The following is a 24281-nucleotide window of genomic DNA, read 5'->3' on the forward strand; positions in this document are numbered from 1 at the left end:
ATAGAAGTGCTCTGCCGTTACTCAGGCATCAGCAATTAGACAGAATTGGAGCAACTTAAAAAAGGACGGCTAAATCTGATTTGAAGTCTGTTAGGTTTATTCTTTATACATCATGTGCATTGTTACTTTGTTAGCCAGATTAGAGAGTAGATGGCCTTCCTTCACATTGTGGATGTCACTGTGTGTACGGAGGTCATCTAATCAGGGCAGCCTTCATCTTGGAGCCGGTCTGATAGAGGAGAGCTATCTGTAATTCTTGGGCATAGAGGCAAGATGCATACAGGTCAGGGCATGGATGGCGTGACAGTTTCTGATACGGACAGCTAAGCATCCACATGATCCAACACATAGACTCATGAGCTATAAGAAGGAGAAGAGGACCTTGTTTGGGGCTCAATCTTTGCCCGATGCTCGCGGACGTGATTTTTTGAGCTCACAGCTGTGCAAGCTCCAAGCATTTTCTCTGTCCTGTAACAACCTGATCTGGAATAAACTCTGTTATTTTTTTACTCCTGTTTTTATAGTCCTTTTTTTATGGTTTTACCCAGTTTGAGTTAAGAGTATTAAGTAGCTTGCCCCCAGGAAAAGAACAGGTGGGGAAGCCCCGAGGCACAACTGCCTTGTTAGGGGACATAACTTCCTCATTTAACAAGTCAGACAAGGAGAAAAATACGGTCTATGTAAATATCAAATTTAGGTTGCACATTTAAGCTGTAATTTTTCCTCAACAGTAAGCCTGGGCAATTAAATGCATTTGCAATATAATCACAATTTAACAAAATGCAATTTTCAAATCCCAGAGGCCCTCAATTTCAGTGACATTACATTTTAAGTAAACTCAATTAAGTAGCTAAATGTCTTATTCCAGCCCTTTAGGTGGCGATAAAATGCTTAAAGTAGGTTTGCGAGCATGCAGAAGAGAAGAGAAAGATGCAGCTGGTTCACAGAGGCTTTGTTCGAAAACCTAGAACGCATCCTCCAAGGACGCGGTCTACCTAGACTGGATCCTTCGAAGTCCTTGAAAATAAGGAGACCGGAAGAGTTTAGGCTGTGAATTCGACCAGGTCTACCCTTCGGCGGGTTTTACCGCCGTATGCTCTGTTGCTTAGCAACCGTAAATGTTGACACACAAAGCAGGAAAAGAATGAATACAGAAGTTTTCAAAACTGTTTATAGACAGTTTATTTTTTGCTTTTTAATGCAGGCCTATCTTTCCCAGCAGTTTGTTCAAAGTTGTAAGATGTAATTTATTAAACTTTGTATTTTATGTCTATAATTGTGAGCGGTGGTGGTAACATTGTACGTTCCCTGAAAGTAACTATCATTGTAATGTAATGCTCCCATAAAATGAAAAATAAAAAATGTTAAAAAAAAAACAATCTACATCCCCTCAGGATGCAATTTAGAATAACTGTAATTAAACCAAAAGAAAAGGTCAATAAATATTGTTTTTGAGGGGTGATAATAGATGTGTCCGTACCAGATGGCGGGATGTGGGATAAGGCTGCAAACACAGGCTGGCCTGGGCCTGGGCTTCAGGTCTGAACGGTTGGAGTCTCTGCCACAGCTCCTCGGTGATGAAAGGCATGAAGGGAGAGAGCAGAGCGAGAGACGAAGACACGCAGTGATAGAGAACGGCGCTGGCCACCTGCTTGCTGCTCCTGTCAGCTGGGACCTCCGCCCCCCCGTCGTCTTTCAGCAGCACAGGCTTTATGTATTCCTGCAGGATGGTAACAAAGAAATGACAAAGGCTACCCTTTCCAGAGGTTTCAGCTTTGATCACAACAACTAAAGCCACATTTAGACTACCTTTGTGAAACGGTGCAGAGATCGTACCCCAGGTAATTGTTGACGGTAATTTCACGCACAACTGAACTGGACCGCGGCAGACACAACCGAACCGCGCTAACGTGGTACTAGTTCACCAGTAAGGCTCGGCGCGGTTCAGTTCTGGCTCAGTTCTCAGATTACAAAGAGTGCATGAAAGACCGCGTCATCTTACAGTCAGCCTCCGTAATCATGAAATTTCAGAGATTCATAAAAATCCTAGCTTCCCTACCGTGCCGTACGATTTCTAGTGATGATTCTGCTTGGCAGCGAGATGAACCTCAACGTCTGTCGTGTCCTGCTTCTGTAAGCCCTGATCAGACTATAGCTTACTCTGTCAAGTAAATTCACCCTGACTGTCCACAAACAACGAAATATCACAATTATAACCAAACTTCCTAAATGTTTCTAGCCTCGTGAGACCATCCTGATCTCGCGAGCTTTCAAGGTTTCACTCGCAGATCAGTCTGGAGACTCTCCGTTAAAGAAAATTTGGAGCCGTTCACCAAACGAACGTCCAATCAGCGTTGGCTTTGAGGCGGGTTGAGGTGTGACGCAACGAGAAGCGCGACAGTTCAGTCTAAAGAACATGGCGGCTTCAGTCGATGAAACTAGTGTTAGCGTGGCTATCGAGCAAGTTTTATCGGAATTACAGAGTATTTCTTCACTGAAAGAAGTGCAAAACACTGCTCTGGAGGCTTTTCTCAGAGGAAAAGATGTTTTTGCTCTTCTCCCAACTGGTTTCGGCAAGAGTTTGATCTATCAATTGGCTCCTCTTCGTTGTCGCTCTGTTAGTACGTCATATGCTTCATTGATCTGATTGGTTTATTTGGCCCGTCTATCACCAACATAGGCCAATCAGCTAACCAGTATTTTCACCCCTTCCCAAAATCACTTCAACGGAAGGTTTCCAGATGGATATGCGGAGCAAATCCATCTGGCGGAGTCAGGTTAAAATGTTACAGGCACCTCCATGTTGGTTTGCTTGTTTTCCTCTAGAGAGCAGTAGTACCGTAGATTGCCACTAGGAGGCGAGGAACCGCGCTAGTGTGGTGTGGAAACGGTCATAAGGAACCAAGCTTGGCACGGTTAACTGATCGAAGCTCAGCATGTATCGGTTTTCAGAAGGTAGTGTAAATGGGACAATTGATAATGGGAATGATTAAACTGGATTCTAGGAACTAGTCAAACACTTCTGGAACAGCAATATTAACCTGTGAATTGGCCTCCGTGAGGCTTAGCGTTTAGCTCTCCAGTGATCAGATAACAGGAAGTTAGCAGCAAAGCATGGTCTGATAACAAGGCACACAGATCCTCCCTCCTTACCAAGTAAACGTCACACAGGTTGTGCACCCAGAAAGAATACAGGGCGGAGGTGACGAGATGCAGCTCGTAAGCTTCAAACGCCTCCTCGCACTGCAGCACCGTGCTGTAGAGGCGGGAACAGATCCAGCGCTCCATGCTGCCCAGAGGAGCCGTCTGAAAGAGGCCAGAGGAGGAAGAGCGTGAAACTCTGAGGCTTGAACTCACTCCCCGTTCAGCATCTCTGACGGAGAAGGAGCCACAAAGCTGTCACCTGGAATACCTAGCATACATGCTAACCACAGGTAGGTAGTAACTACTTACATTTACTATAGTAACTTTTAGAAAGGAATGTACTTTTAGGAGTAGTAGTTTTTTTTCCCTTTAACTTGAGTCATATTCTTGTGAGGGTGTCGTTACTCTCAGTAATATTTCGGGTTACTTTACCCATCACAACTAACTTCACATATTTCAGATCAGCTCAGGTAGATATAATGTAGCTGGATTTACTGGATTATGGATCCTCTTTTACAACCAGTTTTAATGGCAGGTCTGCTAGCGCTCTGCGCATGCCAGCAACGTTACACTATGGACGTTTCTCAATTCACTAGAACGCCAGAACGGACTCATGTTCTCATCAAGTCACAGGAAAGTGTGTACTTGGTGAGAACAGGACCACGCAGCATAAACATGAGTCAGTTGGAACAGAAGCGTACTGATGACATCACACGCTCGGCTCGTCTGGAGCTGCATTTCACCTCTGATGTGGCCATTTATGCTAAATTTTTGTTATTTGTTATTTCTACCAATTTAGTTTTTGTCTTTTGGTATATAAAATATATTTAAGTTAATTTAGAACCAAAATGTGTTATTTATTTTTTACATTTGGAATTGTTTGGAGTAAGTTCTTAATTGTTAGACCCTCCCATTAATTTGAGTGATTAAAGCACACCGGGTATTGAAGGATGGTTTGGTAAATGTCTAGTGTGGACGGGAGGTTTTGAAAAAAAATTTTTGACCACTTTTTTGGGAGCTTAAAACATTAAATTTCGTTTCTACTAAGTTCCAAAACATTTTAAGTATTTCTTTATTTTACAATAAGTCAAGCTGGAAGTGCGTACAAAAACAAAATCACCTGTTACCACCACGGCCTTCGTTGGAAATTTTGGTATTTTATTTTTGTTGGAACAGAAGGCTGCGACAACCTCCTTTTATTAATAGTCTCTAGATAATAATAAATTATGACTTTTTTTTCATTTAGTGGGGGAATAATAACACAGTCAGATAATCACAAATCAAAAGAACATTTTGCCAAATAAAACAAGAAAATAAAAAAATCGCCTTCAGAGGCAGCGGTACTTCACAAACGGCTTTGCAGAGAGAGGGTCGCTGCTAACATGGGACAGCTGTCAATCTCGAGAATGGACAAGTCTGCTCTGATGCATGCTGGGTAAAGAGGGAGGGGCGAGAAAAACATCCGGGGACTTTGTCCGTTCTCTGTCTCTTTGTTCTTGTGAATTGGAACAGCACTAGTGCTGAGGCTGATGACGTTTTTTTTAGTACACGCACATGAGAATGCACAAGCACACATATTGAAAAATGGCCTGAATGATTGGCTGAACATTGACACAGTGATGTAAAACATTGTGGTTGCCAAGACAACAATAATAACATCAGGCAGCGTCCGTGTGCCAAATCTAGCTACTTTTTTCTGCTACTGGAGACTTTGGAGACAACATCTAAAAGCAGCGAACTCTGCTCTCCAGAGCGAGTAGATTGGTAACCCCGCCTCCTGCTCTCCTCTATCTTGTCTGCTGTCATGATTCATGCAGCTATTATTTCATCCAAATGAAAAATGGAGAACAGATAAGCAGATCATGGCTTGTCTACAGTGAAAAGAAGGACTGGGTTATTTACTTTGGCCTTTTTGGAAACACAGGAAGGAGCAATCAGCTAAGTGAGCTTAGTGCTTGGAAAAAATCTTTCATTCCTTTAGAGACAGCATGAAAAGTCAGCTGAGTACAAAACATAGAGAGGAAAACAAGAAGAAAAGGGACAAGAAGAGAGGGACACAACCTAGAACAGATAATGGATGTCTATTCTATTAACATTTCTCTATCTGGAGAATGGGGCTGTTTTATGTCTTGTCTTCTCCATTCAGAGGGGCCCCCTGCCTGTTTTTGCATAGGGCCCCACATTTCCTGTCTATAGGTGCGACTGAGACCCTTCTGGTTGCTATAATGACGAACAGGTTGACAGATGAGGTTAGAGCAGCTCTCAGTTGTTAGATCTGCGGTGAGAGCCGTGAACAGGTGGAGGAGAAACTAAGAGTCCACAGCAACGCGAGGAAAGAAGTCAGACCAAGCAGGTCTGTGAGCCGCTCTCTGTCGTCCTCAGATGATTCACTGGTTTCATCTCCTGTGTCTGAGCTCTACAGAGCAAAAAAAACAACAAACTATTGCCCTGTTTTTGTTTGGGGGCGACAGTGGGGTTGGATGTAGGAGTTTGCCCTGAAATTGAAGGGTTGACGGTTCAAGCCCCGACTCTGACTTTCATTGTTGTTGTGTCCTTGGGCAAGACACTTCACCTGCATTGTCTACTGATGGTGGTCAGAGGGCCCGGTGGCGCCAGTGTACGGCAGCCTCGCTTCTGTCAGTGAGCCCCAGGACAGCTGTGGCTACAATGTAGCTTGCCACCATCAGTGTGTGCGTGAATGGGTGAATGAATGTAGTGTAAAGCGCTTTGGTCAAGTCTCCTGACTTGAATAAAGGCGCTATATAAGTACATGCTATTTACAATTTACCATTTCTTCCTTTGGCTCTTTGTCTCCATGAAAGAAAAAAACGAAAACAAAAAACACATGGCGCCCAGGAAAATGAGGTCCTCTGACTCTGATTTCACCATAATGGTTTATGAAATAAAAGCCCTTCCAAACATTTAGACGACCTTTTAAGGCTGCTGCTCCCTTTGACATCCTGACTCTTTACATAATCACATTTTAAAGGTTAAACATTTTAACATCAGAAATTCTACAATATTGCAAAAACTACTGAGTGTATTTATTATTAGACTTTTACCACGAGAAAACCCTTCATTTGCTCAGCAGAGAAGCATTTTTCAGGCTGATCTCCGGTCAGCATGAGACTGAGCCTGGATTAGGGCTGAACGATTTCAACAAAAATCTAAATTTCAATTATATTTAAATCCCTTTACACTAACTCCATGCCTTCAGTTTTTGAAAGCTTGTTTGCCTAGAGTCCCTTCTTGCAGGGCTTTACTGTAACTAGTGATGGATCCAGCAACACTGATGTGTGGAGCCCATAGAGCAAAACACTGTGTCGTTTCAGCGTGTCGTTTCAGGAAAGTCATGTGACTGATCCATGAGGGTTGTTCCTAACTGACTGACTTATTAAACTGTGTCTCATCTTTTGTAGTTTCGTTGTGTTTTTATTTCAATTTTCTCATTGCGTCCTCCTTTTCCTCTCAGTTATCACTCAACGTATCTGATATAAAGTTAACTTCAAATTGACTTTTAGTTTATTTACAGTTTTTACTGTGTTATTGTTTTAAAATTATGATTTTAAATCCAAGTCCACAAGCATCCTCATTCACATTTTCCCCTAAATGTTCACGTTGTGATATATGTTTACATTATCTATTGGCTGCATCAAAAAATATCAAAGATATTTTCAATTTAAACACAGATATGAAATACTACATCAAATCAATTCAGTTTAGTCTTTGCAATAAGCTGCCTGTAGTGTCTTCAGATGTCCAGCAGGTGTCAGTATTCTGCGACAGTATCAACGCAGCATCAATAGAGTTTGGCAATGTGTGGAAAGGCTTTAAGATGCTTCATTAACCATCACTAACTGTAACGTTTGTCTTACGTCTATTTACATGCATGGATCTGTGTGCTAGCTGCTACTGAGAGGACAAACCCACTTCAAACGTTTTACCGCCACCTAAAGGGCTGGAGTCAACATTTTAGTGTCTTACTCTTCTTAAATGTAGTGCGATTAAAATTGGGTGCCACTGCGATTTAAAATTTGCGTTTTGTTAAACTGCGATAATGCATAAAAGAAAATGGAGAAAACTGTACCTTTTCAAGTGTTTCCACTGGCATCGTTTTATCACCCAGAACTCCCAAAGTGAATCTGAGGGTCTGCCACATTTTATTACAGAAGTGCCTGCAGCTGAGAACTTGAGATACGGACAAACTGATGTCTTCACCTGAAAGAGTGACATCACACCATGAAGCAGAAGAGGGAGACGGACGGGAGCGGAGAGATGTGTTTAACTTTTATTCCTCCTGCACAGTTCTGGATGTGATGCAGTTTCCTGAATCCCATTGAGCAAGGCATTATAGGCACCTTTTCAGCTGTTACCTTTGAAACAAACGCCCCATCTATGTGAGTCCAGCATCATCTTCCTACTGTCATGATCCAGGCGCTGGTGGCTGGCTTGATTGCTCGTTCCATTCACCTGTTCAACTCTGCCCGGTTTCTCATTACTGCTAAACTGATCCACCTGCTTCCACCTCCTATTTATGCTGCCTGTTTTCCAGCCACCAGTGCCAGATTATTCAATCTATTAGGTGAGAGTAACTCTATCTTGTGTTGCTTTCCCCCTGTCTGCTCTGTCAGTTTATCTGTTCTGGACTCTGGATTTACCAAACTTGGACTGTTCTTCTGACCTCGGCTTGGATTCCCCTTCTGTTCCTCATCGGCTCTCTGATCTTCTGGTCTTTAAACTTGGTTCTGCTGCGACTTCGGCTCTTGATATTCCCTTTTGGACACTGTTGCTCCTCGGCGTCAGCTGGCATCAGCTCCGCTCATCACTGGGAGCTCTGGGAGTGGCCCCTTCTGCAAGCTGAGGACAATCTCCCTCTGGATCCATCTCCTTCCTCTGGGATCAGACTGAACTCTGAACCAGGTCAGTAACTATTGCTCTTAGCCTATATCAGCCTTTTATACCGAGTCACTGACCTGAGCTTCTATTCCAGCAACCGCATGCTTATTGTTAAACAGATAAAAGCTTGTTTGACCTCATCCAGATCTGTCTGCTTTGAATATTGGGTCAAAGGTTCAGAGACTCCTGATACCTGCATTGGGACGGATTCCTGCGTTACTCACCCTGCATCCTGTGAGAGCAAAGAGCGAATCTCAGAGCGTCAGTCCCACATGGAGGTATTCCATTAGGGTAGTCTTTCCTCTAGGTGTGGGGGGGGCAGATAGAGCAGATAAATGAGAAAAAGCAATGAATGCACTCAGCCAATCACACTGGACAGTATCACACCTGCGCTTCCATGGCAACCAACTGCTCCCTTGGGTCCAGGTTTCCCTCCTTCACTTTCTCCTCGAGTCTCTATCAGAGGAAAATAATAAAAAACTAATTTCTGCATCAACAGATAAAATAAACGACCTTTAGTTTTCTTTATTTTCATTTAAATCCAATCCACACATTTCTATTTAACATAAAAACAAAAGTCTGCCGTTTTATTTCCGGGCTGCAGCGTGTTAGGAAAACCTCGTCCACCTGCATTTCGATGAAACGGTTCCCTGAGTGCCGACAGTCAGGCTAGTTCTCACCTTCAGAGAGACGCCATGTATGACATCTAAAGGGTCGATAACATTTCCCAGAGATTTACTCATCTTCCTGCCATATTTGTCCCGCACCAGGGAGTGAAACAGAACCTGAGAAGAGAAGGAATCAGCCACTGAGCGCACCCATCAGAGGTGATGGCGGAGCAGCCAGGTATCCCACCTGTTTAAACGGGAGCTGTCCAGTCAGCTCGGACCCCAGCATCACCATCCTGGCCACCCAGAAGAAGATGAGGTCACTGCCGGTCTCCAGAACAGAGTTAGGGTAGAAGTGCTGGAGGTCAGAGGTCTGTGGAAAAGTGGGGATTAAGTGAGGGATGGAAACATAGGAGGATGGGCTGTTTGACTCTGCAGCGGTGGGGGGGTGGGGGGTACCTTTTCTGGCCAGCCCAGCATGGCGAACGGAAACAACGCCGAGGAGAACCAGGTGTCCAGAACATCTGGGTCTGAATGAAACACAGGTTCCATAGTGAAAACATTTAAACTGGCATGCATGGTGATCACTACAGAGAACAGCTGTTTAAAAGTGTATATATGCCTTCAGTTTTGGGCAATCAGCATATAGTCCAATCTAGTGGAAGCTAGAAAAAAAAAGTCTGTGAAACCAAGATGGCTGACACAGGGAAAAAGATCAAACACTTCCGCCATTTCTGTTTCTACAGGGGAGTAGAGAAACGACCATTGCAACAGAATACCATATTACAACTGGAAAAATAAATTACAACAGTATTTATGCAACTACTTTATTAGTATTTAGATTTTTGTACGGTATAAAATGCATAAAGTAGAAATGAGTGGAGAGATAAATATTTCCCCAAAATTTGTTTTACATTCATAAGGATGCGTAAACCACCTAAACTTCCTACTATGGGGCCCCCAGGAACTTGGGGCCCCATAAAACTGCCTAGTATTGCCTAATGGAAAATCCCCCCCCCCCCCCCCAAATGTTAGAGAAGTGTTAGCAATAATTCAGCAATGTCGGGTTAAACAGAAACTTCGATTGAGCTGATGCAGAGTAGAAGTGGTGGGTTACCCTGTCGCATAGTGATGTCCTCTGGGTTTAATCCATATTTCACAGCGGCTCTCTGTCTGGCCTCCGCCTCACTTCGGCCCCAGACCCACAGCTCCTAGAGCCACACAAAATATACCCATAAAAATCACCGTTACTACAGCAAGAGTCAGACCAATAAAGCAGCACCAAGTCCTATTGAGCGGTGCTCCCCCTGCAGGCTATTTAGAAAATAACACCGTTGTAAACACTGACTGCTCTGAGCGTGCTCAGAAGCCCGCAGCGACAGCACACCAGGTCCATAGTAGTGATGGTGAGATGAAGCCTCATGAGGATTTGAACCTTTTAGCAAAATTGCTTCAATGAACCTCAGATTTCATAGTTTTGTGTCAACATGTCACTGCCTACAGGCGGAGTGCAGAAATATAGTTAGCAATAAAATTTGCAATCTATAATTGTCTTGTTTTTCAATTTAAGTTCCATTTAAACAGCACATTGGAAGCAGATCTATTGAGGTTATAACACAAAGTAGTACTACAGCTTTTACATGGCTGTTGCTTGTTCAGCATGCTGTAAGTGGGTTTGTTGGACAACACAAGCCTATAATAGTGTTATTTTCTTCTAAATTACACAACACAGTCTGACCTGTTCTTTAGGTGTGGAGTCGGGAAGCTCTACTTGGTAAGCTGGGATCCGATGACCCCATAAAAGCTGCCTGGAAATGCACCAGTCACTGGAAACAGCAAAAAAAAAAAGCTCAGGGTGGAAGAATTAGATGAACACTTTCCATTAGGAGGAAAAGCACTCAGACGAGTTTCCATATCGAACTGGAAGTGAATTTCATCAAATGGAAACATCCTACCTGATGTTGGACAGCCAGTTCTTCCACGTCTTGGTGTAATGATGAGGAATGATTTCCAGCTGTCCGTCCTCCACAGCCTGCAATTCAAACATCCACCATTTTTTACAACCAACTTTAAGATTCTGAGTAAACGATGAGCGTCTCACACTGAAAACCAACCTGTATGGCTTTCTGAGCCATTGTATTGCAGCGAACAAACCACTGCTTTTTTAAAAGAGGTTCAATGATGTCTCCAGAGCGGCTGGAAAAAGAGAAGAAGCAGGAAAAAGTTAGAAATAAGTTCAAATTGACTAAAACTTGAAGAAGCTCCCTGAAAGGAAACAGTGCTGGCATGTCCAGACCCGCTTCTTCTGCTATGGAGGCAATTTTAGTCCATTATTGTTGCAAAGAAAATGTTTTGCGAATGAAACTTTTCAAAAATAGGTTTTTAAAAGTAACTTTGATGTTATTCTTTTCAGATTCTATTGTTTCAGTCTTTTTTTAACAGATTTTAAATGCATTTCAATTTAATAGACTCATAATCCTGAAATGTGATTGGCCAACCAATTATGGGTCAGTATGGAAGTAAATCTGTGTCGCTGGGATTTGAATCAAAAATGCCACTGAAATTTAAATGTTGTATGTTTGTACTTCCTGTTTCAGTGTTAAAATATATTCAGAACACATTTTTGACCTGAAAAGAAATTCATTGTCATCATTTCTATACGGAGCCCCTCTGAGGACATTGTCAAAAAAAATGTTTAATTGTGGCCACGAAGTAGTATTTCGTGGCCACGCAATGAGTATAACGTGCGCACGAAATACTTATTAATAATATTAATATCATTCCTGGACAACTGGGTAAGCAAATCGAGCGCGCCTTCTCTAAGGTCTAAGGCGCGCTCGATTTGTTTACCCAGTCGGTCTCCGCCAGTCACGTGACATTTGTTGCTAAGACGCCATTTTAGGTGGAAAAGGCGTAGTGTAAACAACCGCAGCATAGCTAAACAAAGGACTAAAGGCCCGTTTACATAGCAGCCTGTCCAAGATAAGTCATTACAGTTAACATAAGCCTGAAAACAGGGGCGGATTTATTGATATTATTAATAAGTATTTCGTGCGCACGTTAAACTTATTGCGTGGCCACGAAGTAGTATTTTGTGCGCACGAAATACTACTTCGTGGCCACAATTAAAAAATTTTTTCTACCATGTCATCAGAGGGGCTCCGTATTTCTACACAGTTAAAATGTCATTACCGTAATTTTACGACTATAAGGCGCATATAAACGTCTTTTTTTTCCCTTAAAAATGTGCGGCGCGCCCTATAGTGCGGTGCGTCCTATATGTGTGTTGTTACTGCGGACGTTGTTGAGACCACCATGAGAACGTTAAAGGGGGAAGTGTGGGCGTGGATTGTGTATAAAAGAACAGGTATGTGCTTTATGCAGAACTCCTCATTGAGGAGATGATGAAAGAGTGGCTGAGGGAGGTGAATGTGAGGAGACCAGGTGTTTTTTTTCCACTCATCACCATCGCTGTTAATCTGTGACTCCATGCGTGCCCATCTCACAGCTGATGTGAAAAACATGGTGAAACAAATGAACGCTGTGCTCGCTGTTATTCCTGGAGGTCTGACAAAGGAACTTCAACCGCTCGACATCGGTGTGAACCGGCCGTTCAAAGTAATGCTACGTTCACGCGTCTGCTGCTTCATTTTTACTGCTTGTACCAGTTAGTTCTGATGTGCGGCTGAAGCAGCTTTGCTGCTCTTGGCTGCAAAAGTGTTTCTGACGCACGTGTTTCTTTGCCTTGCAGCTATATTTGCTGTGATCAGTCGGAATAAAGTAGTTTTAATATGTTTTTAAGTGAGAAAATCCACCTGAAAACGTAATCAGTGCAGTCAGTTCATCCAGATTATCATCCTGCCTTCCAATATTATTTCTGTCAGAGCCGTTCAGACCCCCACATACCAGCGGTGCGCTGTCAGTAGGAATCCCATTCAACAGCAGCCTCTGGCCGGGTCGCCTCCTCGCTGTTCACTGCTGCAGCTGGTAGGTGTTTTTCATCTAAATAATCCAAACTGCAGGCAGCAGGACAATAAAAGCGAACATATTCTGGCGGCAGATTTCTGCATTTTAAGTTAATTTATGCGTCAATAAACTGTTTCAGAGGAGTGATCACAGCGCTCTGTCATCTGCGATGTGTCTGTCTCACGGCCAGCTCCCAGGTTTGATTAATACTTTGTAATAAATACATGAATAAAGCACAAACATACTCAGTTTTGCTCCCCCTCTATTTTTAAATACGCAGTAGAGGTATTTAAACGTAGTAGAGGACATAAAAAACCTGCGCCCTATAGTCCGGTGCGCCTTATGTGTGTGTTAAATACAGTAATGGCGCACATAACTGAGACTGCGCCTTTTAGTACGGTGCGCCTTATGGTCGTGAAAATACGGTAGATATTTTCTCTTCAAGCTTAAAATTCACATTACTATTTCAAAGTGATTGCTTTTTCAATACTTATTTTTCAGTTTCATTTTTCGGTGTTAAAAAAATCTGCATATAAAAAAATTCAACCTTTCAAAGTTCAAACTCATTATTTTCAGCCTCCTGAGATTCAACTGGCTCTATTTCACCGTCTTAAATTCGGCGTCTAAATTCAGTGTAAAAAGGGAAGGGTTACTTCAGGTCACAGACATTAGCAATGGATTGTGGTGTCAAACACCCAGCCAATCCCGTTACGGTTTCTTGGTCATGTGACGTGACGCTTGCGGCGCTCATACTGAAGGAAAACCAGCATGACGGAGCCGGTCATGCAAGCTAACGCTAACTCAACTACAGAAAAATGAAATGAATAAACTCACCGTACACTTAAAACAGGAAGTACAAACATACAACATTTAATTTTCAGTGGCATTTTTAATTCAAATCCCAGCGACACAGATTTACTTCCATAGGTCTGTCTCCAAAGTACGAAGCGGGACAAGATGGATTCTCGTGTGACTGGTTTTTGGTATACGTCTATTTTAAAGTTCTAGCCCACCCTGGAGCAACTCCACCAGCCGCCACTGGTTATCTGATCAATCACATGTATTGGAAACATTGAAAAACACTGTTAGGTTTATTCAATGATGATTATAAAATTAATGTCTGTGTGTGCTTATGAAACATTTCAGTTCTAGGGGATGCTCCACTGTGTCTCATGATTCAGTCAGGAGACCACCCTGCCTTGTCATTCTGATGGAGCATTCTGTCTTCATGAACTGATCAATTGTTCTGTCAGAACAATACTCTGTATGTAACCATGTGTCATGTTCTGTTAATAAAATGCTCTGCGGAGGAGGTCCAGTTGGAGACAGTGTGTTTGAGTCTGGGGTTCAACTGTCTCTCCTTTCTGCAGAAATTGTATCCATTACTGTCTATTTCAGTTCTTCTTTTGCAAAAACCTACATTTTATGAACCCAACAAACACATAAAACCAGCCTTCATGACTGCAATTCTGATACTATGGATAATCAACTGAAACGGAGCCCCAGAATCTTTCTGCTACCTGCAGATGGGTAAAGACATCGCGTGATTCTTCTTCCCTCGGAAAAGTTTCTTTTCAACAAGAGCGTCAACAACCAGCTGCCTGGCATCGAACCGCTTCACGCCCTTCAGAGAAACAAAGAGGGAAGATGATGGACGTCAAACCTCGCATTCCACCTGAGATATTAACGACATCTGTATCTCCTCCCTACCCACCTCCAGCCACGCTCCGCACAGCGGCTCCATCGTCCCATCGCCTCCGATGACGGAGGGCCGCGGCAGAGAGTGCCTCTGAGACAGATGGAAGTCTACGAAGTCATGAGCAGGAGTCACCTTCACAGCACCTAACGAAGAAATGCAGAGAATGAATCTTTACGCCCTGAAAAGCAGATATCCCAGGATTTAACGCTCGTTTTTGGAAGGAACTCTGATCCAAGCACCTGTTCCCAGCTCCATGTCCACCACAGAGTCAGTAATGATAGGAAGGAGTCTGTTGGTGAAAGGGTGCCGACACCGCCGTCCATGGAGAGCCTAAACCAGACAGAAAAATGGTCAGATAGTTGGCAGTGAGGCAGGGAACCATTTTAAAGGGTCAAAGTGGTAAAAAGGCTAACAGAAGAACGGAGGCCTGGAAGGGTCCCACAGCAAAGGGGGGGTCAAAGACATAATTTAATAGGAAACCAGAACCTTTTTGCATCTGTTTCATCAGTTGCACAAATATTAAAATAATGTTTACTGACACAATTTAGCAAAGTATCCAACGGCATCCAATCAATATTTACAATAACATACAAAAAAGTTAAACATTAAATTTAAAAATATTTGTTCTGTTGTTTTGTTTTAATTATAAAACTTCTGAAGATTTTTTTTTTTTAGAATAAAATTTGAAAACTTTAAATAAAACAATTTGAAAATGTAAAAAAATACATCTGAAACAAATAGATTTGTTATTTGTACATGTTTTAAATTAAAACCTCTTTTTAAAAGTTAATCTTTTTAGCTAGCTTTTTTCTTTTATTTCAATTTCCAAAACATGTTCTTTGGTCACAACAATAATGGCACTAAATTCACTCCATAATGCTCTAACCGTAAGCTAAAATCAAACCTAAATTAGTGAGCAAAACAGGAAGTGCTGACCAACGTAATGTCCTCACTTTGGTACAAACTCTCTTTAATTTGATGGTGAAATGGGAGAAATGGCCCTCACTCTGGTACCAAAACAAAACCAGTTAGGCTAATAGTCGTGTTTTTGAACCGTACCGGGTTTCAAAGGTCAGGATCGCTGCTGGCCTTTTTCTCTCCAGCTTCAACCCCCCAGTTCAACCAATCCTTCCCCATGTCTGTGCTTCCAGCTTCTCCTCTATTGATGCTGTTTCACAATGTCCCTTCCAGAGCGATGTGTCGGTCGCTTTTTGTCCACCAGGTGAACAGATTTGATCCATTTGGAGGCAGACCATAGAACAATTTTAGGAGAAGTTAAGGGAAGCAGCTAATATAAGCTCCTATGTCTGGATATTAGATATCAGAACTATGAGAGACTGTACTAGCTTTGCGCCCATTACTGTCTGTCTGAAGGATATCTAAAATGGAATGCGCTGATCATGATTAAAGACTGAGGGCCCTGTCACTGCGTGCCAATTTAAACAGCGTAAGCCCCATGTCCCAGAATCTCCTAAAACGCTGGCATAAGCTGAACTTTCTATGGATTTTTTCACTTTTGGGCGTATGCATAGAGTATTTATAACGAGTCCAGAACTTGTGCCCAAGTATCAAGCATCATTTCATAGGCATAACGCAGCATCAGTTAAAGCTGCTCCCTTCACCTGAGTGAAGTTGCCCCCCCACCTTCTTCAAATCAGACAAAATTAGTGTCAAACGTTTGTGCAGCAAAAATTTTCGTTTGTGCCGATATAATTTTAAATATATAAAGAAATATTTCTAGAGGTCATCAAAGGTCAACCAGCCCCCCACCTTATTTAAATCAGACAAAATTAGTGTCAAACGTTTGTGCAACGTTTGTGCTGGTTTGTCCGGCAAAAAATTTCGTTTGTGCTGCTTTGGATTTGGAGATATTAATGAAAATGTAAAGGTCAAAGGGTCAACCAGCCCCCCCACCTTCTTTAAAGCTACAGTGTGTAACTTTTAGCGACATCTAGCGGTCAGACTGCAGACTGCAGCAACATGAACATCTCCCCCCCACCGCTTCTCCCCCCCAACAGTATGGCGAGCGTTACGGGACAAAATGTCTTCCACGACGTCCGCATCACCTACCTTCTCAAGTGATGAGGTTTGTTTACATAGATAATTTTACAGATAATATTTCATTAGTCTGTGTAGGGTATAGATTTCATGTAGACTTAAGATAATAAATATACCCGTTATTTTTTCTACATCGTTGTGACGTTTTGGCGATCTCGCAATCACTAGTTTGTTGGCTCTGCGCTGCCGTAGCGCAAAGATGTCTGCCTCCATGGCTGCGAGACCCGCTCCTATGTAATTATAAATAACGAATTCTAAGGCAACGCAAATATTAAGGTTAAGAGGCTGAGCTCGTAGATGATGATAAATAACATAGTTATGTATAATATATTACATTTCTGACTGTATATCCCTGTAATTATTACACACTGTAGCTTTAAATTACACAAAATTGGTGTCAAACCATTTGTGCTGGTTTGTGCAGCAAAAATTTTCGTTTGTGCCGCTACCATTTTAAAGATATAAAGAGATGTTTCTCGAGGTCATCTAAGGTCACCCCCAAAAGGTCAACCATAATATGGTTGACCTTTTGACCTTTACATTTTCGTTAAAATCTTTAAAGCCAAAGCAACACAAAACAACATTTTTTGCTGCACAAACCAGAACAAACGGAGCTGAGTTAATTGACACCCATTTCGTCTGATTTGAAGAAGGTCGGGGGGGGTGGTTGACCTTTGATGACCTCTAGAAATATTTCTTTATATCTTTAAAACGATAGCGGCACAAACAGCACAAACGTTTGACACCAATTTTGTCTGATTTGAAGGAGGTGGCGGGGCCAACTTCACTCAGGTGCTCCATTCAGGTGCATCGCGGCTGTTGAGGGAGGCAGCGATGCGCCTGGAGGCGCCCAGTCTGCAAAGAAAGATTTCTTTGATCGCAGTATTAGCCTAGCTGCTGTTAACTGCTCCCGCCAAAAGAAAAGGTGTCAGCAGATTGAGCATCATGTCTGCTAGGAAGTGTGTTGGTGGTGGGCGTGAACGCAGGGAGGATCCATCACTCTCACCTTCTGGCTCACCCTATGATGGGGATGAAGTCTGGAGGAGAACTGACGGTTTCCTCCTGTGAACCCCCTTTATACCAAAACGCTGCCAATACGCCATTATACAGTAGCTGGAAGTTAGAAACACGTTCAGCGCTCATCTGGAACACGTCAGATATGTTGATATACATTAGGAGAGAAGTTCTGGATAAGTTACGCAGAAGTTATGCAACAAGTTACTCAGAGGTTTAGGATCAGCTAGACGCTACGACTGATGAGGAACTGACACTGAACGTCTGTCAACCATCACTGAACTTATTTATAACTTTCGGCCCACGTATGGCACACATCGGGAAATTTTTAAAATGCTCAAAATCTTTCGACATACTCAGCGTATGTCGATGTGTGCCAGCGTGTTTCAGTGTACTTCAGCATGCTCATAACTTATACAAAACATATCCATAACTTATCCAAGGTTTTTGGTCATATCGTCAAGGTGTGACAGGAGCTTTAGCTATGAATGAGTGGATCCATCCTGAGGCAAAGCTATGCCAGCAGATGGATATTTGATTAAGGTAGTTTTCTGCCCGCTAGATTAAGCCCAGAACACATTGAATAGAGATTGTGGCGTTTAGCACTCGTTGTAAGTGAATGGAGATGATCACATCAGACACAATTTCCTGCAGGGGGCAGCGTAGCTCCGACGGAGATAGACCTCAGGTCTATTTTAGTCAGACTAGGCAGCAATTCAGCAGCAATTTCATGGGTCTGACAGGAAGAGAGACGCGGTTACAAAGTAAAACACATCCGCTTTGGGGGAAAATGCAAAATAAAATGTGTTAATCTCACGGGGAAAGAGTCAGTTTGGAGTCGCACATCGCGTTTATAGTAAACAGGACAGACTGGAGCAAAAACAATTAATGAAACATTAAATAGAAAACTTTCCCCATGATAGGAGTTCAGGAGAACAGAAAACGGATAAAATAGTGATCGTCTTTGAGCCTCACAGAAACCAGAATAAGGAGGAGCAGACAGAGCAGGTCAGAGCAGCGTATCTCTCTCACCTCTTTATGGAAAAAAGAAAGAAAAACTTGGAGAAACTTCCCAGATCTCTCTCTGATCTCACGTCTCGGCCTCAGTAACCATAGAAACCGTCCCACGCCGTTTATTGCTGCGTTTTTTCTTTTCTCTAGACGTGTTGGGATCCTCAGGCTTGCCCACCAGAGGGCGCCGAGGATCCTCTTCTGCTCTTTTTGTTTTTTCCCTTAGGTTTGGAGTTACTGTGGGGATCTGGAGATTACCCTCTGTCTCCAGCAGGATGCGCTGTGGGTCTTCTGGAGCTGGAACTTTCCTGCACACCTGTTCCTAATCCTCTCATTAGAAGACCTCTCCCTTATAAGCTCCTGCCTGACCTTGATCCCACGCCACAGTGTTGATCTTAGTTGGAATCCTGTCTCTTCGTGAAAGCTCTGGATGAGCTTAACCCCCTGTCTCCTCGTGAAAGCTCTGGATGAGCTTAACCACCTGTCTCCTCGTGAAAGCTCTGGATGAGCTTAACCACCTGTCTCCTCGTGAAAGCTCTGGATGAGCTTAACCACCTGTCTCCTCGTGAAGGCTCTGGATGAGCTTAACCACCTGTCTCCTCGTGAAAGCTCTGGATGAGCTTAACCACCTGTCTCCTCGTGAAGGCTCTGGATGAGCTTAACCACCTGTCTCCTCGTGAAGGCTCTGGATGAGCTTAACCACCTGTCTCCTCGTGAAGGCTCTAGATGAGCTTAACCACCTGTCTCCTTGTGAAAGCTCTGGATGAGTTTAACCTCCTGTTTCCCTGTGAAGCTCTGGAAGAACTGTCTCTCTGGCAACCTGTCTCTGGCCTGCAGCTCTGGGAGAGTTGCATCATAGGAAGCCAGTCCCAAGCCAGACGCTCTAGGAAAGCTAACCTGCTAATCTGCCCTGGTGAGCCAACCCTTGAAGTCTACGTGGATGCTACCTGTCCACTCCCCTGTGGAGTTTCCCTAAGAGGTTCCCATGTGGATTTCCCCTGTTGTTTCCCTGCAGTGAGCTGGAAGCTCAAATCCAGCCATCTCCCTTTCCCTACTCGGACCCCAGTGAACCAGCCCCCCGGACTGAACCAGTTCCCATGTCATTTTCATATTAGCGTTCTTTAATAAACTCTTTGGACTTTTACCAGTGCCTCCGTGTGTGTTCTGCATCTTGGGCTTACTCTCTGTGACACCCATCATGACAAGACGTAGATCTCATTATGTATTAACAGATGAACATTCTCTATCTGTTCTGGTTCTAAGTGGAGCTTTGATTTATAGAATGCACCGCTGTTTTTTTGTTTTTTTTTAAACAACCTTTCATAATCTGTCCAAGTTAAATGTGGGAAATAGTTTTAATGTGTGTATAGCACAGAGACGGGAGTGAATAAAATCTACACAGATCTGCTCGTCCTGCCTAGCCGGAGCCTCTATAGACGCAGTCAGTGGGACATAGAAAACAGTCAGATCGGAGATTAAAAAGTCGTTGAGATCGGTGTGTTCAGGGCTTTAGATGGAGAAGAGAGACGGAGGTGGACATGTACGCTTGCCTGGTATCGAGGATCATCAGGATGAACAGCGATGGCCACATCTCCAAGCATAGTCTCAGGACGAGTGGTGGACACTGCCACTTCACCGTCTGCTGAACAGAGAGGAACAAACGGATGGTTTTATAGACCAACGGCTTTAAGGTCTCCAGTCAGGATTACTCACCATGACCTTCTACAGGATACGCAAAGGTGAACATCGTCCCAAACTCCACCTGGTTCTCATATCCAGGGACGGACATCAAGGTCGGCCCAGAAACATCCTTAGTCTCCACCTAAATAAACATAAAAAACTTTTATTTTTTTTTTTATCTTTTGAGAAAGAGAATCCAAGAAAACAGGTGAGATAATCTCACCTAAATATGTGGAATTAAAACAAGATGATAACAAAGGGGGGGGGGGGGGGGGGGGGGGGGGGGGGGTGATGGTTTAAAGACCATGACTCAGCGTTATTTGTCCCTTAGGATTAATCCTACAGGGTAATTATTGATTAGTCTGACTTCCCAGACCATAGCTTAAATTAAAACATTTATTGTTTCCACAGCTCCCCTGAAACAATAAAGCTGTAATTCTCTTTGTCAAAACTGTTTTTTTATTCAATAAACAGAATAATTGATTTGAAAGGAAATCAATATTAGAGCTTTAGGAGAGATAGACTAAAACACAATACACTGAGTGCAGAATTATTAGGCTAATGAGTATTTCCACCACATCATCCTTTTCATACATGTTGTTCTACTCCAAGCTGTACAGGCTTCAAAGCCAACTACCAATTAAGTAAATCAGGTGGTGTTCATCTCTGTAATGAGAAGGGGTGTGGCCTAATGACATCAACACCCAATATAAGTTGTGCTTAATTATTAGTTCCTTTCCTTTGGCAAAATGGGTCAGAAAAGAGATTTGACAGACTGTGAAAAGTCAGAAATGGTCAGATGTCTCTCAGAGGGGAGCAGCAGTTTGGAAATATCCAAGCTTTTGAAGCGGGATCATCGCACAATGAAGCGGTTCATGGCAAATAGCCAACAGGGGCGCAAGAAGCAAAATAACTCTCCATGAATTGAGAAGGATGAAGCGTGAAGCTGCCAGGAAGCCATTAGCCACCAGTTGGGCCATATTTCAGAGCTGCAACATGTCTGGAGCGCCGAGAAGCAGAAGGTGCTCAATACTCAGGGACCTGGCCAAGGTAAGGAAAGCTGAAAAAAGGCCACCTTTGAACAAGACGCACAAGACAAAACGTCAAGATTGGGCCAAGAAATATCTGCAGACTGAATCCTCCAAGGTGTTTTGGTCTGATGGAATGAGAGAGAGTCTAGATGGGCCAGATGGATGGATGGGCACCAGGCTGGATCAGTAAAGAGCAGCAAGTTCCTTATCCACTCAGACGCCAGCAAGGTGGAGGTGGGGTAATGCTATGGGCTGCTATCATCAAAGATGAGCCTGTGGGACCTTTTCAGGTTGATGATGGAGTCAAGATCAACTCCCAGACCTACTGCCAGTTTCTGGAAGACACCTTCTTCAAACAGTGGAACAAGAAGAAGTCGCCATCATTCCAGAAAAACCTGATATTCATGCGGGACGATGCTCCGTCACACGCATCAGAATACACCACAGCGTGGCGGCCAGGAAAAGTCTAAAAGGAGAAAAAATAATGACATGGCCGCCTTGTTCCCCTGATCTGAACCCCATGGAGAACCTGTGGTCCTTCATGAAAGGTGAGATCTACAGGGAGGGAAAACAGTGTCTGGGAGGCTGTGGAGGCTGCTGCACGCAATGAGGATCGCACACAGATCAAGACACTGACAGAATCTATGGATGGAAGGATTTAGAGCATCATGGTGGAGAAAGGAGGCTATATTGGTCACTGATTTGTTTCTGAATGTCGCAAATGTTTATTTCTGAATTTTGAGTTGTTATATTGGTTTAGCTGGTGAAAATAAACATATGAGATGGGTTTATATTTGTTTTTTATTTCGTTGCCTAATAATTCTGCACAGTAATATTTAGCTGCACACACAGACATCCTTATAAAATGGCCAAATCTAAAAAAAAAAAAACATCAACTTCCAAAAATAGGAAACTTTGATATAAAGGAGTCTTTTGGGTTGATTGAGAACACAATTGTGGCCCAATAATAAAAATAAACCTCAAAAATACAACTTGCCTAATAATTCTGCACACAGTGTAAATAAATTTTAATCCACACATTGAGTAATATAGAAAGAGGTTGTGATCAGAAAGATGGGGGGCATCCTGGGGGGTGATCTTAACGCTGTTCTGACTGCCAATAAAAGCCCATTCTTCCCCTGTTTAAACCAGTTTTTCGGCCAGTGGGAACGGGGCATTAGTGAATCAATCTCAAAAAAGTGAAAAAACAAAACTAGATCCAAGATCGAAGCGTTCCTCACCTCTATGTCAGAGATGGCGGACTGAAGGGCGCAGCTCCAGTTGACCAAACCCTCAGAGCGATAAATAAGATCCCAATCACACAGTCTGACAAAAGCCTCAGTTACCGCTCTGCTGAAACCCTGAAATCAAACAAACATCTTTATTTACACAAACAGACTGTAAAACATTGGTTTTATTTTGAAGATAAAACTGAATTTAATCCTATTTTGGTTCCCATTACAGAAGCTAGAATCAGCATGTTTTTTCCCCACACCGTTTACATTTGATCACTGCTGCACTTTATGCGATAGAAATGCTCATTTACTGTCTGGAAAGCTGTACTAAACTAAACTTTAATAAACAATTCTCTAAATGCATGTGAGGGATTTACCCCCATCACTAATTGGTGTTGTAAGCAGGCATTTCATGTCTTTCAGAAAAAAAATGTGTTATTGGGGGAATGTTTAAGTTTTTGTCTTTATTGATGTAACTTGTATATTTTTGTTTGGTTCTCACCACTCTGTTTTTCTTTGAGGTTACCTGGTCAGGTGTTGCCATGGAAGCGCGCCCATGAGCAGTGCTGACAAGGACCTGGTGTTTCAATCAGCCTCATAAGGGAAATCTATACTGACTGAGAAGGAGGGGAGATGTTTTGTTTGGATTTGGAGTATCGTTTAGCTTCAATTTGTTTAAGTTAATTGTAAATGTGTGTTATTTATTTATTGTTTTTTCCTCTAGAGGTTTAATTTAGTTCACTTCTTCCCAAACAGAAAATGTAAATATAAAAGTTTCAACCCCTTAGAGATGGTACAGGCTGATGATTCAGAAAGCTGGGTTGTTTAAATGTGGATGTGTTTTCTTCTCTGTGTGTTTTTTTTTTCTGCTGTGATTGAAGAGAGTGGAATCCTTACCTCTCTGCTTTGAAATGTAAGAAGTCATTTTTTGCATATATATAAAGAAAAACAGAGCTCTACAATTTCTGAATCCAGTCTGATGCTTTTTTCCTCTTTTGGTGCGTTTTCTGGGCCTCATTGGCCATCTTAAGTCCACAAGGTTTCTGCGTGTGTAGTGCAAACCCTACAGTGTACTAAAGGCTGAAGCTTAAAGCTGTGCTGACATCACTGAACTCTACCAGCTTTGAGAAAAAGATAAACAATTTCAAAGTTAATCACATGATTTGATCATAGTTAGTATGTGACCGTGCTGCCCTCTTCCTGGCCAGGTCTCTGGCCCACACACACACTACCCACACATGATACCAACATGGATTGGCTTCCTAAAGAAGGAAGCAGCACAGACCTCTAAGGAAGCTGAATAAGAAATGAAACAAACAAAAAGAATAGATAAACCCTTTCCATGATGCAGATACTGATTGAGCGATGCAGGTCTATAATGATTATTGTTACATAAGTCTAACTGATACCCGATACGGCTGCCGATATGTTTTGGTGTAAGTTCTTGGAGTCAATTCTGCTTTGCCTTCCTCCATTTACATGACATAAATTACACAGTGAAAAATGTTGCAGAAGTCTCCATTAAAACTAATTTTTCATTTCTTAACAAATAATAGAAAATGACAATGGATAGCAGATATTACCTTTTCCTCCATTTTTGCGTTTTCTTTTGACTATTGAACTGATGTAACTGAAGTGAATTTCTCCACGGTGAGATCAATAAAGTCTATCTTATCTCTGATCTTGTCAGATGGAGGAAGCAGCAACATGTCTGCGCTACATGTGGCATCAAGACCCACTGATGAACTAACATCACGGGCATTTCCCGGCTGATATGATACAAGATTTTAAAAATCGCTATTATCTGCAAAAAAAATCTGAAATAAATCCTAATCAACCAACCAATGTATCGATACATCTCTACTAATTAAACTGATGTCAAATCAATCATTTACAGAGAAACTAAGTATCTGATAAACTTCGTATTTATAGTATATTT

The 24281-nt window shown here is 42.6% G+C and overlaps 1 protein-coding gene across 2 annotated transcripts in view; it reads right to left on the reverse strand.

The window, feature by feature from the left end:
• Positions 1 to 22495, reverse strand: part of vars2 (valyl-tRNA synthetase 2, mitochondrial) — a 33892-nt gene extending 11397 nt beyond the window's left edge. Inside the window, exons 1-18 of one of the 2 annotated variants that reach the window (XM_038285920.1) lie at positions 22349 to 22495; positions 20110 to 20218; positions 19947 to 20035; positions 14553 to 14643; positions 14329 to 14456; positions 14135 to 14238; positions 10763 to 10844; positions 10604 to 10680; positions 10387 to 10474; positions 9766 to 9859; positions 9108 to 9178; positions 8896 to 9021; positions 8721 to 8825; positions 8428 to 8496; positions 8265 to 8343; positions 7232 to 7362; positions 3154 to 3306; positions 1481 to 1720 (exon numbers count right to left, since the gene is read on the reverse strand). In XM_038285920.1, the coding sequence (XP_038141848.1) occupies positions 1481 to 1720; positions 3154 to 3306; positions 7232 to 7362; positions 8265 to 8343; positions 8428 to 8496; positions 8721 to 8825; positions 8896 to 9021; positions 9108 to 9178; positions 9766 to 9859; positions 10387 to 10474; positions 10604 to 10680; positions 10763 to 10844; positions 14135 to 14238; positions 14329 to 14456; positions 14553 to 14643; positions 19947 to 20035; positions 20110 to 20185 (1803 nt within the window). In that variant the 5' untranslated portion in view covers positions 20186 to 20218; positions 22349 to 22495. Of the gene's footprint in view, positions 1 to 1480; positions 1721 to 3153; positions 3307 to 7231; positions 7363 to 8264; positions 8344 to 8427; positions 8497 to 8720; positions 8826 to 8895; positions 9022 to 9107; positions 9179 to 9765; positions 9860 to 10386; positions 10475 to 10603; positions 10681 to 10762; positions 10845 to 14134; positions 14239 to 14328; positions 14457 to 14552; positions 14644 to 19946; positions 20039 to 20109; positions 20219 to 22348 lie in introns of both variants that reach the window. The other variant, XM_038285919.1, reaches the window with a different exon arrangement.
• Between the last annotated feature and the right edge of the window lie 1786 nt (positions 22496 to 24281).

Source organism: Cyprinodon tularosa, unplaced genomic scaffold, assembly GCF_016077235.1.
Source record: "Cyprinodon tularosa strain WSP-4 unplaced genomic scaffold, ASM1607723v1 ctg217, whole genome shotgun sequence".
Taxonomy (NCBI): domain Eukaryota; kingdom Metazoa; phylum Chordata; class Actinopteri; order Cyprinodontiformes; family Cyprinodontidae; genus Cyprinodon; species Cyprinodon tularosa.